This window comes from Andrographis paniculata, unplaced genomic scaffold, assembly GCF_009805555.1.
Source record: "Andrographis paniculata isolate CXL003 unplaced genomic scaffold, ASM980555v1 Contig30END, whole genome shotgun sequence".
NCBI lineage: Eukaryota > Viridiplantae > Streptophyta > Magnoliopsida > Lamiales > Acanthaceae > Andrographis > Andrographis paniculata.
Genome location: NW_026137563.1, coordinates 3489531 through 3506636, shown reverse-complemented (window position 1 = coordinate 3506636; position 17106 = coordinate 3489531). Strand labels below are relative to the sequence as shown.

Below are 17106 nucleotides of genomic sequence, written 5' to 3'. Positions count from 1 at the left end.
ATCATTCTGCGACTTTCTAAAAATATTCTAAAACCCATTTATCTTTATTTAATTACCATAGTAATTTAAATTCATTTGTTTAATTACATGCAACTTTTTTGATCTTTTTCTTATTCAGTACACACAATTTTTATTATAAGATTAAATTACTATATTTGATAAATGAGCCTAAATTCTTAGAAGTTTGTAGGAAGATGACAGAATATAAGAACGTATTTAAAAATACAAATAAACAGTCAAACCAACCAAAATATTAACATAATTTAAAACAGACTAATTTTGAATAATACAGTTAATCAAATCTAATACTAACTCGGTCACCAAAAAATACACAACATAATAAGAAAGGCCGGGTGCCATATGCTTCTATTCATTTATTCTATCCTGGGGCGTTTCGATTGAATTTGTGTGTTCATCCATTGGATGCATTCCTCTGAAGTGGCCTCTGGGTATGCAAGCTGCCATTGTAGTAGCTTCTCTTGCTGCACAGACATGGCAGGCAGTTCAAGTCAATTGTCGGAGGAAGAAGAAGACAAGAAAGAATACTAACGTCATAACATGTCGAACCAAGACTTACCCATTCCTTCACAATAGGCCCTCCCGATTTCAGCTCTAATATGTTCATAATTTCTTTACCATTCACTATTGGTTTCACTTCCCACACTTTCTCCAACCCTGCATCAAAACAGAAGAAATTAGACCAACCACTTCACATGAAATTGCTTCAGCATCAAATTTCTCCACAATAACAGTTACCCATTTCCACCAATGCCTTTTCGACCCTATCATAAAGGTCTCTTCTCGTATTTAATTCAATGTCCTCTACACGTGGTTCCTCACCGGTACCAGAGTATAATAGCATTGAAAGCATCAGCGCAGGGCGCCAAAATTCTTTGATATCTCGCAGAAGCAAGCCTGGATAAAATTATACAAGTTTGTCAACTGATACACTTACACAAAATGGCCACGGTGCTGCTATGTATGAAGCTATTGCACACATTTGTTTCTCCATTCCATCAACAGTTAATATAGAGATGTCGTTTTTTTTTTCGAGACCACTAAGAATAAGGACCAAGAACATGCTAAGGGAAGCAATTTCAACTCACCAGCCAATATTCTGAGCTTTGCAGATGCAGGAGCATCAATAGTTTCCTTTTTCCATTTTACTTCAACATTTTGAGAGCCCTCATGGGATGTGATTAAAGGAATCAAACACAAAAAATTTTCTGCCGCAAGATGCTGGCTAATAACCTGCAGTAAAGTGGAAAATCTAAAAGGGCTATACCCACTGAATTATAGCAAATGAGACAAAAATACAACTATAATGAAAGAAGCCATAATTCGTACTGCATCTGCATCACTGTTCTTTAACTTAAGAGAAGTGCGAAAGATGTAGCTCACAGTTGGAATCTGTTGAAAGAAGCAAGTCAATATCAATACAGAAGGACAACAATATTAGAAGGCTTTCATTGATAAACACAGAAGCAATTGTAATAACTACACTAGTGTAAAGCAACAGAGAAATAGATAATATGTACTAAACCGATTTACCATTTTCCCTTTCTTGTCTTTGTAACTTGTATTTCGAAAGGGCAGAAGCAAAGCAGCATATAGACAGAGCCTGCATTGGTCATCCTAAAAGATGTAGAGAATCAAAAATATAACTGTCACACAATATCCACTAACAGTTTCAAGTGGCAAATCCTGCCTAAACTTTAAGCGAATATGGGAATTCAATGACTATATCTTAATAAGAAAATGGAACCATATAAAACTGTTTAAGAATCATGTTGCTCCAAGTTCAAGCACCTATATGCTAGTATCAGGGTGCAAATCACATACTGAATAGTAAATTGTATTGAATAGCTAAATTGTAATATTTCATTCAGAAGTTAGGAATGCATGTCCATTATTTCAAAGGTCTAGCTCTTCCCAAAATATAGCAAGCATCTAAACATGTAACACCGTTATCACGTTACAATCATTTCCAATACTCACTGTGAAGGAGGAGCCTACTAACTTCAAAAATCTCAATGCTGAATCCATGTAAGCAATACAAAGCCTGTTACATGAAATTTTCAGGTGGTCAATATTCAACTTGAATAGAGATGATGTGCAAGTGAAATTAACCATGAGTATTGGGGGAAAAATGCTAATTTTTCCTCAAATGCCAGAGAATGCGACATGCTGCACAGATCAGACAAGCTCAAAAGATAGACACTGTAAAATCATTTATCTGTCAAACAAGGACTAGAAAACAAACATTAGTGCTATCAATGACATTCAAACAACCAAGCACTGGTTAAGATCTATACCTTTCACATGCTTCTGGTTCTGAAGGTTTCACCTCAGATGGGAGGTTAAATACAGCCCAAAACAACTGCAACTCAGAAATGTAGGTTATTGCAGTCACAGGTTGATTTCCAGATACCATGAGATCAATCTGTACAATATAACAAAAATGCATGAAAACAATGCGAGAAACATTGCATCATAAGCAAACCAATGGCAGAGATCAGATCTCGTAGGAAACTGGCAACAGAACAATCGGTATAAATAAAAGCATACCTCATGACCAATTCGCTCTCTACTAATTTTATCAGCAACGGCAGATCGTACTTCATTATCTGAAGCTGCAATCTTCAATTCTCCATCCAAGGCAAATTCAAACCTTGCGCCTGTTGTTCATTGAAATCAAGTTGAATAGTAGCACATAAAGTGTTTTCCTTAATAGGTAGAAGGGGATATTTTCCATGGCCTTACCAAATCGTATAGCTCGAAGAACTCGAAGGGGATCATCAAGAAATGTCTGTTTTGGAGGTAATGGGGTCACTATTCTCCCAGCTTTTAAATCCTCAATGCCTAAGGATGGTTGACAAAAGAAAAAAATAAATTGATGAGAAACAGAAGGTGGCATTCATTGAAGAATTGAAGAATGGCAAGAAACAGATTATTTAACAGTAAACATTAACAATTATTACCTCGTTTTGTAAAATCTTCAACTGAACTGGTATTGATGTTGTAGAACAAGCTGTTAAACAGTCAAAAGTTAATAATACAAAAATCATCTTATAAACTGATACAGGATTGTAAACACATATGGTTAGAAGGTATCCACATTACTGCACTCTGCATATGCATAAATATTAACCGTGTCTCTCACAAGGTACATGATCAAGAAAGACAAGGCATAAACTCTGAATGGAATAAACAAAAACTCTACAATTTTAAATATTGTTGTTCAAAAACAAACACAGGAAAATATAAGTGCGAAACAACCACCTGTTGATAGTCAAGTCTCTTCGATATGCGTCCTCTTCAGCAGTGCCAAATCTCTGACAGAAAAAGTAAGCAAATGTAATCACTAAGAGTGTTGTTTGAAATATTTATTAAGACTGTCTTAGCAGATGATACATATTTCCAAAGCATGATCCAGTTTTTTTCTCATTCCATAATATTTCTTAACAAATTACGACTTAATGTTCTGGTCCAAATTAAGCCTTTGTTTGCAGATAATATAACTGCTTGAGACAATCAACAGTGAGAATCAGTAACTGGCTTTGTAAGTCGGATCAACCATTAGACTAAATATCCACAACCTTCAATTACATCATCACTAGAATGCACGGCAGATAATTTACTGCATGTACCATTGTCGGTATACGGCTATTCTCACTGTAGTCTTCTGATCTTAAGTTCACAAAGTCAATCCACACATCGAAAAGGCGCATTCTTGCTGTTTCCAAATGCTTTGACTGATCTGGATTGCTGCCAAGCGTCACAAGCATAAAACATATGATCAAATACTGCCCTAAAAAGCAAGAAGATGCATTTGTAAGGAGATTAACAAGCTTTCCTCGGTGTGGAGAGGCAACCTATCCATTAGCAACAAGCTACATAATCATGCATAATAATATCTCATGCTAGAACTTTTCACAAATACTGGAACGTGACGCAAGCAAGGTTTGGTAAGTACCATTGTATGACACCAATGCCCTGAGTCTCTTCACCGGAAAATGACAAATATTCATTCACTTTTTCGCAAAACTCCCTCCCTAACATATTGTCAAGGGCAATATCGATATCATAACATTCTTTCCCCAACAGCTGCAGTAAGAAGACAGCAAATATCAAGAAGACGAATACGAAAAGGCCCTAAAGAAACAAGCAACATCAAAGCTACGCACTTTATCAATCAAGATTACGTATTTTCACAACTGCACTGTCGGGAAAATAGGCCCATAAACGCAACACGCGCCATTTATAAACCAACGAAAAATAGAGACAACAACAAAAAGAAAAACGAATAGAACCTTATCGCGAACCCAACCCCCAGCAACGCGAAGTTGGGTTTGGAGGTTGAAGTGGGAGAGAACCCGGAGAAGACAGTCGAATATTTTCTTTTCCTTGGTCGTGAGATCAATATGATCCTTAACGTGAATTGCCGCGGGCGTTGACACACCCATTGTTGCTTTCACAGTAGCACTTGTGGAGAAGCAGAGGATACGCTTATTGTGAGGAAAATCCAAAGGTCTCCCGTTCAGGGTATTGTTTGGCAGGGTTGGAAAAGCAGAGGGATGCGAGGATTTGAAGAGGTTTCCGAACGAGGGAAGCCGTAGGGTTTTAGTAAAGGAAGATAAAAAACGGGGACTTGCCAATTTCATGGCCCCCATGAAGCAGCAATTTCAAAGGGAATAGGAAAGTTTCCATCCATTACCATTAGGGCCGAATCAACACAAAAGCATTGATAAATCCACTCTCTCAGCTATATATATATATATATATGTACGCGTAACATTTATCGGGAGTATGATTTATATATTTTTTTTATTTTTTCAGAAAAAAAAAAAAAAAAAAAAAAAAAAAAAAAAAAAAAGATCTATGGGCTGGGCTTCAAATAATTTGAAAGGGGAGTTTCCGATTGCTCTAAAACACGCAAAGAATGGGCAAATTTCTCTTGATTTTGATCCATTCTTCCAATGCCCCTAACGCAAATTTTCTTGAATCTTGGATAACGAAATTGGGGAAAAGCACAGAGTAGATCATTTCATTCAGAAGCGGTAGAGAATTCTGACATTTTTCTTTATTAGTATTCCAAGTAAGTATGTATTTGGTGATAAACAGAAGATTCTTGTATTGGGATGAATTATATTGAGATTGTCCTTTTTGTTTTATGTTTATGTTCTTTTCAACAGATAATCAGGTGCAATGGCTGAGATAATAAACAAGTTTTTCATCGCATCCATGTGTATGTTGGCTGCCCCTCTTGCTATTCTGTATGGCTACAAGAAAGATTTATTACCTGGTAAGAGTTTTTGCTGACACTTTTTATAAAGTTATAGAAACTTGGTCTTTAGCACTTATTAATCTTGATTTAGTTTATGGGATAATGGATGTAAGATTGTAGTTTACTAAGCTAGCTAGGATTGGATGATGATTTAAACAGGTTCGAATGATCTGTCGCCAGCAGCAATGACATTGTGGACTGGAATCCTTACAGTGGTGTCCGTCAATATGGTTATAGCATTCTTCATTTATATGGCAGTAAAAGACCAACATGAGCCACTTCATCCTAAGCAAGAATAGCAAAATTCATGAATTAGATATAATACTGTAGTTGAACAATAAGGCGTTCCGTTCCTCAATAAATTAAAGAGACAAGTTTTTCTTGTTCTTACATTAGAGTTTTTATATATGTCAGCATATCATTGTGTACGGCCATTGTCATTCCATCCTTGAATTCCATCTTAAATTAAACGTTGGGCATATTCTTAATTTGTTATTATCTCACTCACTTAAGCATCCACATACAAAAATAATTGTGATTATAGAAAATTCCATTATTTAATCAAGAAAAAACTGAAGGTTATATAAATCAGAGAATAAGGTGGACAAAGTCTAGTAGAATCTCAGGGATTAGGTGGCCATATCATATACTCCATAATATATATATATATATATATATTTGAAATGGTACTTAGAAAAAGATTCGTCAAATCTATTATTGCCAAACGTATTAAATACCTCACCTTATTCTTGTCTCTAGCTCCACAATTTATAAATATGTTTCAAGATTCGCTTATGCTGCTGATAGACGACAATTAATTGGAAAAGATAGCTTACTGTATAGTAGTATATATGATGTCTGTAATTATTGTGTTGCATGCAACCACATGATCAAAATGTATCTCTATCGAGAAGACTTTTAGCACTAAAACTACTACATATATATATATATATGTGTGTGTGTGTGTGTGACGAGATCGATACATGCATGGTTAATGTTATTTGACACCGACAACAATATATATATATATATATATATATAAAATATAAAATGTCCAAAGTGGTGAGGCGGTGCTAATTGTGTGGCTTGGCTTGGCTTGACTTGATTTGCAAGAACACTTGAAATTAATTATATTATATTATATTATATTGAATTTTGATGAGTAGGGAATGGAATTTAATTTGTTATCGGGTAGCTGCGACAGGAACATACAATTTATTACATCTTATCGGAACCTACCTAGCTTAGCTTGCTTTGTAGCGAATATTTCTAAAATATCTATATACATATACATATACATGGAGGTTGGGTGTGTGTGTGAGTATGAGCATTTAGTAAGATAGCAGCATAATATAACACACATCTCCCACTCCCTTTCTAAAAATCTTGTGCCATTAATAAATAAATACCTACAGTGATCTGAAAGCTGCACCTTGATTGATTATTACACATATAGGTCAGTACTGAGAAGATATATATGTATGTGTATATCCACATGAAGACGACGGACGTGATAATGATATGCGTTCTCTACATATGTATCACAATTTGCATACATTATATTATATATATGTTCATGGTTACCCAGTAGCTATCGTACCAACACATTTTCCCCTAACCCTGTCGGTAACATACATATATATGCTAATTTTCTTATATATAGTGGGCATGATTATCATTGTTTGGTAGACGTCGTCTATATATATATATATCTCAAAATATGTAAAATATATAATTGAGATTAATTAGCTTATATGTCGTCGTTAAAGTCAAGCTAGAGTATATGGTTTGACTTTCTCAATATGAGTATATATATATATATATGATCGCATTCATACATAGATAAAAAATTAGAAATTAAGTTCGATCTTTTGTCGTATATATATATAATGTTATTGTATTTTTGAATCATCATGCATCGATCTAATTAGATTTGTGATCAATTGAATAAGAATTGCTTTATATCGATTACCGTGTTCTTATACTGCAAGCAATAATCCAAATTAAAACAACAGAAGCTTGATGATGAACATATATAATTAATTTATATCGACTGCAATTTAATTTATTTCCTCTGGAACAGTAGTACTGTTCTGTTGTCTATTCATTTATAAATATTCGTATTTGAGGGTTTCAATGACAGCAACGCCAACAGCAAACAAGCACCAGCCATGCCCATTCCGATGCCCATGCCATAATTCTACTTCACAACTGAATCAGGATAACAATATATATATATATACATATTTAATAAGAACCAAAACTCGATCTTCTTACTGAATATATATATAGATAGATAAAAATAAATTCTAAATTCCGAACCTCATAACTTATTCAATTAATATTATATAAGTTGGCACGTAACGTGGCTATTCTTGCTGCTGCATGTTTCTGGAAATTCTCATTTTATTATCATGGCAAACGACAAGACTTCTTCCTCAGTCCTTCATTCATTATTGATTAATATGAATTGTTTTGTCCCAACATAGACACTTGCAAGAATTTATACTCAATGTACGTCATAATGATTTTGCACCAAACAGATGTTGAATGAAGAAGATCCCATGTTAATACATATATACAGCTAGCTTTCTTTCGAAACAATATTACAATCATAATATAATAATCAACTAATTAACTTCGTTATCAACCGCCAGAAAAGTCAAAATTAAAGGAGACAACTTTGACTTCACAGGATTTATTACATTGATCCCTACCATATAGCTTAGCTACCCCACCCTGTCTAAAATACTAGTAGTATTTATTGCATCAATTACTACAAAATTATTCAACATTACCCTAACCATTAATAACAACATTATTAATTATGTAGTGGTGGTCCAATCCAATCACACCCGCATGGCAATTTGTAACTTTATTTTTTTATTTTTTTACACATACAGTTCCAAATAACCTCACATGGGAGCTGCCCATAAACGACGACGCTCGAAACCATACACAACAAATTCATACCACATAACAATGCAAATTACATCTATATATATATATATATATATATGTCCAAATTAAAAAAAAAAAAAGAAAAAAAGAAAAAAAAGAGAGAGTACTATTTAAAGTAATTATGCAATTGCTAGCGTGATTTAGGACAGCTTATGGTGTGCTGTGTTGGCTTCTTCTCCACCGTTTGAACAGTAATGAATAAACAAACACACATAATTTTATTATTATTATTATTCACTTGCGATGAGATGAATCGATCGATCGATCATGGCCGTCGAATTTGTTGGTTGTATCTATTACCTAGATCGACGGCTGTGGATGCAATGTGGGTCGTTGGATCGTGGGAGGTAGACGATGGATTCTGAAACTGCACAGGTTCTCTTGCAGGAAGTGTAGATGCTAATGAATCCAAATCTGTCGCTCAAACTCCTCGTGTTCTTCAACCCTTCTCTCCAGAAGCTTCCATGGTACTCGTCGTCCTTCGAGCACGCCACCAGCGCTGCTGCGAAGGGATCCCTCTCCGTCGTCGTCGTCGTCTTCCTGGCGCCGGAATTAGGGTTTCCGGGCGGCGGCAGAGGGAGGAGCTCATTGCCGGAGGGCTGATCCTGCTGGTTGGGGTTAATTCGGTTGCTCTTTGGGATTCCGGGGGTTTGTTCCCAAGAAAATGGGATTCCTCGGGCCGCCATGGATGGATTTAACGGAGAGAATAATTCCTCGTTCAATGAGCACATCGACGATGACGACGATGAGGATGATCCGAAGGAAGAATGCCGGGAAGACGTTGACGGCGAGAACGGCGGCGTACGGCGGGGGAGGGGTTGATTTGGCTGAGGATTTTCTTCTTCGTAAGCCATTGTTGTGTTTCTAGTTTGTGCTCTGTTGCAGAAGCAGTCTCTATATATGAAATGAAGTAATGAACTGAACTGAAATGAAAGGCCCGTAGATTAAATAATAAGCGTTGGTGGGAAAACTGATATCTGCGTCGTGAAATGGCGGAAATGCCCTAAGATGACGGGGGTAGAACGGGGAATGCACACTGCTGGAAGTGGGTGTGGATGTGGATATTTCATAATTGCCCATATTATAAAGAGGAATATTAATTATAGATTATAAGTAGTGGTTGCGATGCCATATGGACTGGACAGGACACTCGTGTTGGGAGTCAATTCTGCACTTTTAATTTAATTAATCTCTATTTTCAATTTATCACTAATTGAAATCGATTAATTTAATCACTCATTTTGGTAGGATAGGAAAGGAGCCTGCCTATTATTAGTCCAATTGGGTCTAATTTTTATTGGTTAAACACGATGATTATCGGATCCAAAATCTCACTTGCTACTGATTCTCAAATTTATAAACATGGACAAACATATATATATATATATATATTTTTAAAAATTAATATTCAGACAATGACACGAACGGCAGCGAAGTACATGTAAATCTCGTGAAAGGCAAATCCAATCCAAGTACTATTAGAGAGACACACGTAAATAATTATTTAATTTAAGTGTGTTTAGACTAATTAAATTGGGAACCAATCAAAACCAGCTTCATTACAAATCGTAGCTCTACAGGAAATAATTGGATTTGGAGCGCGTCATTAAATTGCTTCAGAAATTACACAGTGTTCGTTAACTTCAATCAATGCTCCCATTGAAAGTGTGCACGTCATCCACTTTTCAAGCTTAGAAATTTACTTCATCACATGAAAAAATTACCAAAAAAAATAAAATCGATGAATTCATCAGGGGTTGGTGTAACGCCTAATGTAATTTATTTAACTTTGTGATGTTTAATGGCATGCACGTGATGATCAATGCTTTTAACTAACCACCAGCTTGATTTTATTTACTGATTTGTTACATCTTTGCTTCTCTTCAACCACAAATATATATATATATATACACGTTTGTACATTCATATTTCTGAGTTATATATATATATATACATAATCTGTGGATGTAATGTAACATGTATTGTGGTGTTCTAATGGCTATGAAATTGTCTGTCAAAGTTTTCAATGGATGTTAAATAAAGTTGACATAATACTAGTATTTTTATATTAGTGTCACTGGATTGGACCGGATCCGCAGCCCAAATAGAATAGTTTGGTTCTAATGGCTGAAAGCATAGTAGGCCCATTTAATTTAATATGGATTAAAGCCCAAAATGAAAGACTTGAAGGCTCAGCGGTCAGCAGGACGGTGGTGAACAATCTGCTTGAATGTTCCGGAACAACTGAAAGAACGGAGGTGGTGGACGAGGACGAGGAAGGACGGAAGGAAACACAATCACCGTACTAGTCACCAACATAATCCTTCATCGCCAGCAGTGAAAAATAGGCCTCAGGTTGGGTACTCCGGTAAGTAGTAATTAGGTGGTAAATGGAGAAGCAAGGATCGAGTTCGCGGGAATTGCAATGCGTGGGGAGACTGGAAATATCGAAGCCTAAGCCGGTGGGATTTCTCTGCGGATCCATACCCGTGACGGCGGATGAAGCATTTAAGGATTTCTCTTCGGCTGCTATGGTTCCCTCTCCTCATACGTATGTAAAGTTTTTTTTTCTTTTGATATTCTGTTGCTGGGGTTGGGCGCAGGCCGGTTAACTTTGCTCATAAATTGCCACTCGATATTTGATGATTGAAGTTGCCAAATATACTTTTTCCGCATTTTCTTGCTTCTACAATGCTGTGATAGGTGTCGTCTCTGCTCCTGCTCGTATGGGTGGCAAGGGGTTATGCTTGCTAATAATTAGGGCTTTGTAACTTGTAGTTTACCTGGGTTGTTTAGGAAGTTTTAGCCTAGATCAGAATCGTCTGTTATTAGTTGCTTGTGACATAGGCTGGGAAACGATATAGCATGTTCCCGAACCTTTATCATGCCTATAATTTATGGTTGTTTGGGATATTATTACCTACAATGTGCTATTTATTGAATTTGTATATTATTAGGGTCAGTGCTCCAAGGTATCAGATGATTCCCAACCAAACGGATCTGAATGCACTTCCTTTACTCTCGAGTATTCCAGAGAAAGTGCTACCACTGGCAGCTGCACAGTCGGGGACAAGTGAAGGTAATCCCTAACACCCCATCTAGGATTATATCATTGGGAGTTTTACATCTCATGAAAATCTGCCGATGAGAGACAGTATTTACAAGTGCCGGTGATTTAGATTCTTAGATTTCGTGTGCTCATTCTGAGTGCTAAGCATCCTTTCTTGTACAAACATTCTTTAGATATTTACATTAAGTTTTCAGATTCACATTTCTTTGTAAAAACCTGCTAGCAACCTTCACTTTGAATGGAAATTTGAAAGCTTTGTGCAAGCTTTTGCAATATTTAGATTGTTTTTTTTATGTAGAGGGTTAGAAGAATGTATTCCAATACTTAGATGTTTTGATGTATGATAAGCTCATAATTTAGTTTTTGCATTTTGATGATGCTGCCAGATTTACAATGGCAAGATGGCCCAGTATCAGCTAATCTTGCAAGGAAAGGAGAAGCACTTGCTGTCTCTGGTATAGCTAATTATGGAGATGAGCTAGATGTAATTGCCCCAGCTGATATTTTAAAGCAAATATTTAAGATACCATACTCCAAGGCTCGAGTATCAGTTGCAGTTCATCGTGTTGGGCAGACTTTAATACTGAATAGTGGGTATGGCACTGTACATATTGCAGTATCCTATCTTTTGAACATGTTGTTTCTCTTTTTTTTTTTTTTTTTCTTTTTTCTTTTTTCTCTTATTTTTTGTGGACAGGCCTGATATTGAAGAGGGAGAAAATCTCATTCGAAGACAAAAACGGCAGCCGAAATGTGTAGATCAATCCTTGTTTTTGAATTTCGCTATGCATTCAGTAAGAATGGAGGCTTGTGATTGCCCACCTAGTCACAATACTTCATCAAATGGCCAGTTTGAATCATCAATTTATCGCAATGAATGCATGCCAAATGAAGGACCGTTTGAAACCTCCGACCAAGCAACAAAGGGGAATGCATGCTATAGGAATCATGAAGGCATTGCTCAAGGGAAGGAGTATATCCATCAGCAAGAGTTCCCACAATCTGTGAATGAAAATTTGTTCTGGGGGAAGAAAAAGAATAAGAGACACAAAAGTCATGGAACCATTGAGAAGGTCTCAAATGTGAAAGAAAAACCAGAGTGCCCAGTGCAAGAGTCTGAAAAACGCAGAAACACCGGTGATGATGGTTTCTTAAGGGTGTTATTTTGGCAGTTCCATAATTTTCGAATGCTTCTAGGCAGTGACTTACTGATCTTTAGCAATGAAAAGTATGTTGCTGTGAGTTTGCACTTGTGGGATGTCTCGCGGAAGGTAGGTTTGATCATTATCTTTCTGAAAAATACACAACGTTTTGTTATATCCCACACTTGGTTTATATATTTAGGAACTGACCTTTCAGTTCTGTTTGGAATCTGAATTCATTTGCAGGTCACTCCATTGACTTGGCTTGAAGCTTGGCTGGACAATTTTATGGCCAGTGTTCCCGAATTGGCAATATGCTATCATCAAGATGGTGTGGTTCAAGGATATGAGCTTCTAAAAACTGATGACATTTTTCTATTGAAAGGTGTTTCTGATGATGGAACTCCTGCCTTTCACCCACATATTGTCCAACAAAATGGCCTTTCTGTCTTGAGATTCCTTCAGGATAACTGCAAGCAAGATCCTGGAGCTTATTGGGTACAAGTTTCTTATTAAGAATTCATCCCAAAATTTTTGTATTTATTTTTAAGACGTATCTAATTTCCATGCTTTATATACGCAGCTTTATAAAAGTGCTGGTGAAGATGTTATCCAACTGTTTGATCTTTCCGTTATTCCTAAAGGCCATACGGCTGATAGTTATCATGATAGTTCTAGCTCTTTGCCATCTTTGATTTACAGAGGTAGAAATGATTCAATACTCTCCCTGGGTACTCTGCTTTACCGTGTTGCCCACAGGCTTTCACTTGCGATGGTATGCTACGAACATATATATATATATATATATTTTCCTTTTATTTGTCTCTATGTTCTATTATGTATTTCTTGTTGGACATTTTCTTTTTTTTTTTGCAGTCTCCAGATAAGAGGGTGAAGTGCACAGGGTTTTTCCAGAAATGTCTAGGTTTACTGGATGAGCCAGATCATCTGGTATGTTCCTCTCCAAAAGTACAATCTGAGAATTTTTTTTTTGGTCGACTAAACTAAGTATGAAAACATCATGATTGTTGGTGCGACTAATAGGTTGTCCGGGCACTGGCTCACGAACAATTTGCAAGGCTCCTCCTAACATATGATGAAGAGATGGAGTTAGCATCTGCAGTGATTCCAGTGGAGTCTGAAGTTACAATTTCTAATGCTGAAGAAGAATACTTAGAATTTGTAGGTGGGTTGTCAGCATCATATACTCAAGATATTGGCCATGCTCCTATAATTGCACAACAGCAACTTGAAGAAGCAGAGCATGGGAAAGATTTTGAAGAAGAGTCTGCTGAAATTTTAACTTGCCAGAAGATTTCTTCACCCACAATACGGGGAGGATCATTGGTTGCAAATGAGAATCTGTTTATTGTTGGTGACAAAAACACTTCTGTCTCCAATTCTCCAGTAAATTCAGATGATGTGGTCCAGAATGCTGCAGGCATAGTATCCTCTAAGCTCGCTGCAATACAGCATGTATCTCAAGCCATCAAGTCTCTGAGATGGACTCGAAAACTTAGGATTTCTAGACCAGAGCTAAACCTTGAATCTGAAAATGTTGATGATCTGCATTCTTCAGTGGATTATTCTTTATGTGCCTGTGGAGACCCTGACTGTATTGAAGTTTGTGACATTAGGGAGTGGTTGCCAACATCTAAAATAGATGACAGACTCTGGAAACTTGTTTTATTGCTTGGTGAGGCTTATTTAGCCCTTGGCCAAGCATACAAGAATGATGGCCAACTGTATCAAGCCCTGAAGGTTGTAGAATTATCTTGTTTGGTCTATGGATCAATGCCTCAAGACATGAGATTCATCTCTTCAATGGTTAGCAGCGCATTATCAAAGCCGGAGAGTGATGGTAGAGGCCAAAGTGCACCTGCCAATAGTGGTGATAGTTTTACTACTGATGGGTTGTCTTCTAATTACCTCTTCTGGGCCAGGGCTTGGACACTGGTAGGAGATGTGTTTGTTGAGTTCTACCTAATGAAAGGTCAAGAGGTCTCCATGAAACAAGAGAAGCAGCAGCATGCCAAGGATTTAAAAATGTCATCTGAAGTGTTGAAGGAGGTTGAAAGGCTGAAGAAGAAGATGGAAAGGTTTAATCAGAATTGCAGTTCCTGTTCTCTAATAAATTGCAGCTGTCGGAGTGACAGGGCCAGCAGTGGAAACAGTGCTAGTAGCAGTGCCAGGGATTCGTCCATGTCCAGTTACACTAGAAAGCAGAATCGAAAATCATCTGGCAAGAACAATCTGTATGCACGTCCGGGAGTCCATGAAGATGATGTTTCCCAGAAATCTGACCTCAGAAATCTTTCTGGAGCTGAATACACAAAGCATTTCAGGAGTGATTTGGGTAATGAAACTTATATTTCGGATGCAATGCAGGATATTGACTTGACAGGCGGAAGCCTTGGAAAAGCTGATGATCATAATGAGACAGATGATTCTGGCCCCGGGGAAAATGCTCCTTCTGAAAGTACTTCAAAGGGAACAACTGCAGGGAAAATTGGTGGTATATTCAGATACTTAAGGAGTACTGTATCTGGAGATGCAGATTATACCCTTTCAACTTCCTTGAGCTGCTACGAAGAAGCTAGAAAAGCAATAGCTGGGCTTCCTGCTAGTGCTGAAGAACCACAAGCCATACTTAAAAAGAAAGGATGGGTGTGTAATGAGTTAGGACGATATAGACTGGAAATGAAGGATTTGGCCAAAGCTGAAACTGCCTTTGCTGAAGCAATAGATGCATTTAGACAAGTGGAGGATCATACAAATGTCATTTTGATCAACTGTAATTTGGGCCATGGACGACGTGCATTAGCAGAAGAAATGGTATCAAAGATTGCAAGCCTCAAAAGACATTCCCTATTCCAAAATGCATATTTGCAGGCACTTGAGATGGCAAAACTGCAATACAGGGAAGCGTTGAGGTTCTATGGTGCAGCAAAAACTGAACTAATTACTCTTTCTGAAAAAGCAGTTTCTGTATCCTGCAGTTTGAAGAATGAAGTCAACACACAGTTTGCGCATACATATCTGAAACTTGGCATGCTATTAGCAAGGGAAAATACAGTTGCCGAGGTTTATGAAAATGGTTTCCTGGTGGACCACCCAATTTCTATGCCAAATCAAATGCGGGTTGAATCTAGGAAGCATGAAATATCAGCAAATGATGCAATTCGGGAGGCATTGGCAGTTTACGAGTCACTGGGTGAGTCCCGCAAGCAGGAAGCTGCATACGCTCACTTTCAACTTGCTTGCTACCAACGGGAATGCTGCTTGAGATTTTTGGAGTCTGATAAAGAGAATAACAAGTTGGGTAAAGGTGAGAGCAGCCTGGGCCAGAAGATAAAGCAGTATACTGCCCTAGCTGAGAGGAACTGGCAAAAGTCCATTGATTTCTATGGGCCGAAAACACACCCCGTGATGTACCTGACTATTCTTATTGATAGATCGGCTTTGTTGCTTACCCTTTCAAGTTACCTTCACTCTTATACGGTACTTTCTCACTTCTTTCTTGAATTTTGTCTTTGCAAGAAGGAACAGTGTCATTTTTAACAGAAATTAATAGACTTGTGAGCATTCTGATGACTTCTTTTGGTATCTTTTTTATAATGTTAGAGCTTTGCATGCTTATCTTGGATGGCATCATAGACGTTTGATATGCTGAATAATTTTACTGATTTGGTGGTTGTGTTCCAGCTCCTTGAATCTGCCCTAACCCAGTTGCTCGAAGGGCGCCATGTCTCTGAAAATTGTTCTCTGAGTGAAGAAAATCCTGAGCTTTGTGCCAAATTTTGGAGTCAGCTGCAAATGCTGTTGAAGAATATGCTAGCCATGACACGCTCCACAAAAGCCAACAAGCACCCTCTCAACCCGCACCCATCACCTATGAGTAAATATGCTGATGCTAAGAAATTGGCCGAGCTCTACAAGATCTCTTTGAAATTAGCTGATTTCAAAGAGTTGCAGAGGATGCACAGCTTGTGGACAGAATAACAAGACATACTTTTTGTGCTGCTTGCAAGTTGTATACTGGTGGATTATCTTTATGGATTCTTGAAGAACATACAATTTCAAATGTGCTGTACAACATGTTTGCATAGAGGCATAGACCAGGTTGATTCTATGGAAGAAGCATTTTTTTTTGGTTGCATTTGTAGCTGTTGTTTGCGGACGAGGGTGATCCTGAAGAATACACACTTCATTTAGAGCTGTTACTCATGATGAGTATTTGATGCTCCTTGCCTTGCATTTGTTACTGTAAAACTTTATGTGGTGGGTGATCAGTATTAATTTGATGTTAGAATTCTTATTCTGGACCTAATGAAGTCTGTTCAGGTTGACTATAATTTTTTAAAGGAAATTATATTTTTATCAATCTGTTTACGCAACAATTTTGACATTATTCAATTTTCAAAATATTATATTAATAATTTTTTATTATTTTCAAATTAAAAATCCCAAAAGTTTATTGTACTCTTTTCATAAATTTTAAATTATTATACTCTATTTAATTGTATGAATTCAAATGATATATAAGTAAAATAGTAGTAGTATAGCACTCCTATTTAATAACTGCCCGACCCATTTGACTGCTCCAAGATCCATGTATCAAGTGCAAAATCGTAATTTCACATTCA

At 37.1% G+C, this 17106-nt stretch overlaps 3 protein-coding genes and 1 long non-coding RNA gene across 5 annotated transcripts; 2 read left to right on the top strand and 2 right to left on the bottom strand.

The window, feature by feature from the left end:
• Positions 1-203: 203 nt before the first annotated feature.
• On the bottom strand, positions 204-4753 carry LOC127246923 (tRNA nucleotidyltransferase cca2). The gene is made up of 15 exons (XM_051268576.1): positions 4314-4753; positions 3977-4107; positions 3651-3768; positions 3283-3335; positions 2982-3031; positions 2764-2862; positions 2569-2678; positions 2316-2443; positions 1999-2062; positions 1552-1635; positions 1348-1410; positions 1107-1251; positions 757-915; positions 578-675; positions 204-482 (listed from the first exon to the last, which is right to left on the bottom strand). The coding sequence occupies exons 1-15, from the start codon at positions 4671-4673 to the stop codon at positions 375-377; spliced, it is 1770 nt and encodes a 589-aa protein (XP_051124533.1). The 5' UTR covers positions 4674-4753; the 3' UTR covers positions 204-374.
• A 92-nt stretch (positions 4754-4845) lies between these two features.
• LOC127246924 (uncharacterized) lies at positions 4846-5760 on the top strand. Its single transcript, XR_007837780.1, has 3 exons — positions 4846-5098; positions 5196-5305; positions 5447-5760. It is a non-coding gene; the product is annotated as an uncharacterized LOC127246924 (long non-coding RNA).
• Positions 5761-8447: 2687 nt separating this feature from the next.
• Positions 8448-9182, bottom strand: LOC127246743 (uncharacterized). The gene has a single exon (XM_051268274.1). It carries the CDS (start codon positions 9100-9102, stop codon positions 8545-8547), a length of 558 nt encoding a protein of 185 aa, XP_051124231.1. The 5' UTR covers positions 9103-9182; the 3' UTR covers positions 8448-8544.
• Positions 9183-10454: 1272 nt separating this feature from the next.
• On the top strand, positions 10455-16803 carry LOC127246405 (uncharacterized). 2 transcript variants are annotated; one of them, XM_051267751.1, is made up of 9 exons: positions 10455-10799; positions 11212-11327; positions 11705-11912; positions 12016-12589; positions 12707-12958; positions 13044-13235; positions 13337-13411; positions 13505-15961; positions 16166-16803. In XM_051267751.1, exons 1-9 carry the CDS (start codon positions 10639-10641, stop codon positions 16460-16462), a joined length of 4332 nt encoding a protein of 1443 aa, XP_051123708.1. In that variant the 5' UTR covers positions 10455-10638; the 3' UTR covers positions 16463-16803. The 2 variants fall into 2 exon arrangements, with proteins under 2 accessions (XP_051123708.1, XP_051123707.1); XM_051267750.1 differs by having other exon boundaries at positions 11206-11327.
• The last annotated feature ends 303 nt before the right edge of the window (positions 16804-17106 follow it).

Bases quoted from the DNA above. Each gene is read 5' to 3' on its own strand.
- LOC127246923 (XM_051268576.1), bottom strand. From the start codon at position 4,673: ATGGGGGCCATGAAATTGGCAAGTCCCCGTTTTTTATCTTCCTTTACT. The intron at 1,252-1,347 runs GTACGAATTATG...ACTTTACTGCAG, and splicing joins AGAACAGTGATGCAGATGCA to GTTATTAGCCAGCATCTTGC. The intron at 676-756 runs GTAACTGTTATT...GTTTTGATGCAG, and splicing joins AAAGGCATTGGTGGAAATGG to GGTTGGAGAAAGTGTGGGAA.
- LOC127246743 (XM_051268274.1), bottom strand. From the start codon at position 9,102: ATGGCTTACGAAGAAGAAAATCCTCAGCCAAATCAACCCCTCCCCCGC.
- LOC127246405 (XM_051267750.1), top strand. From the start codon at position 10,639: ATGGAGAAGCAAGGATCGAGTTCGCGGGAATTGCAATGCGTGGGGAGA. The intron at 11,328-11,704 runs GTAATCCCTAAC...TGATGCTGCCAG, and splicing joins ACAGTCGGGGACAAGTGAAG to ATTTACAATGGCAAGATGGC. The intron at 15,962-16,165 runs GTACTTTCTCAC...GTTGTGTTCCAG, and splicing joins GTTACCTTCACTCTTATACG to CTCCTTGAATCTGCCCTAAC.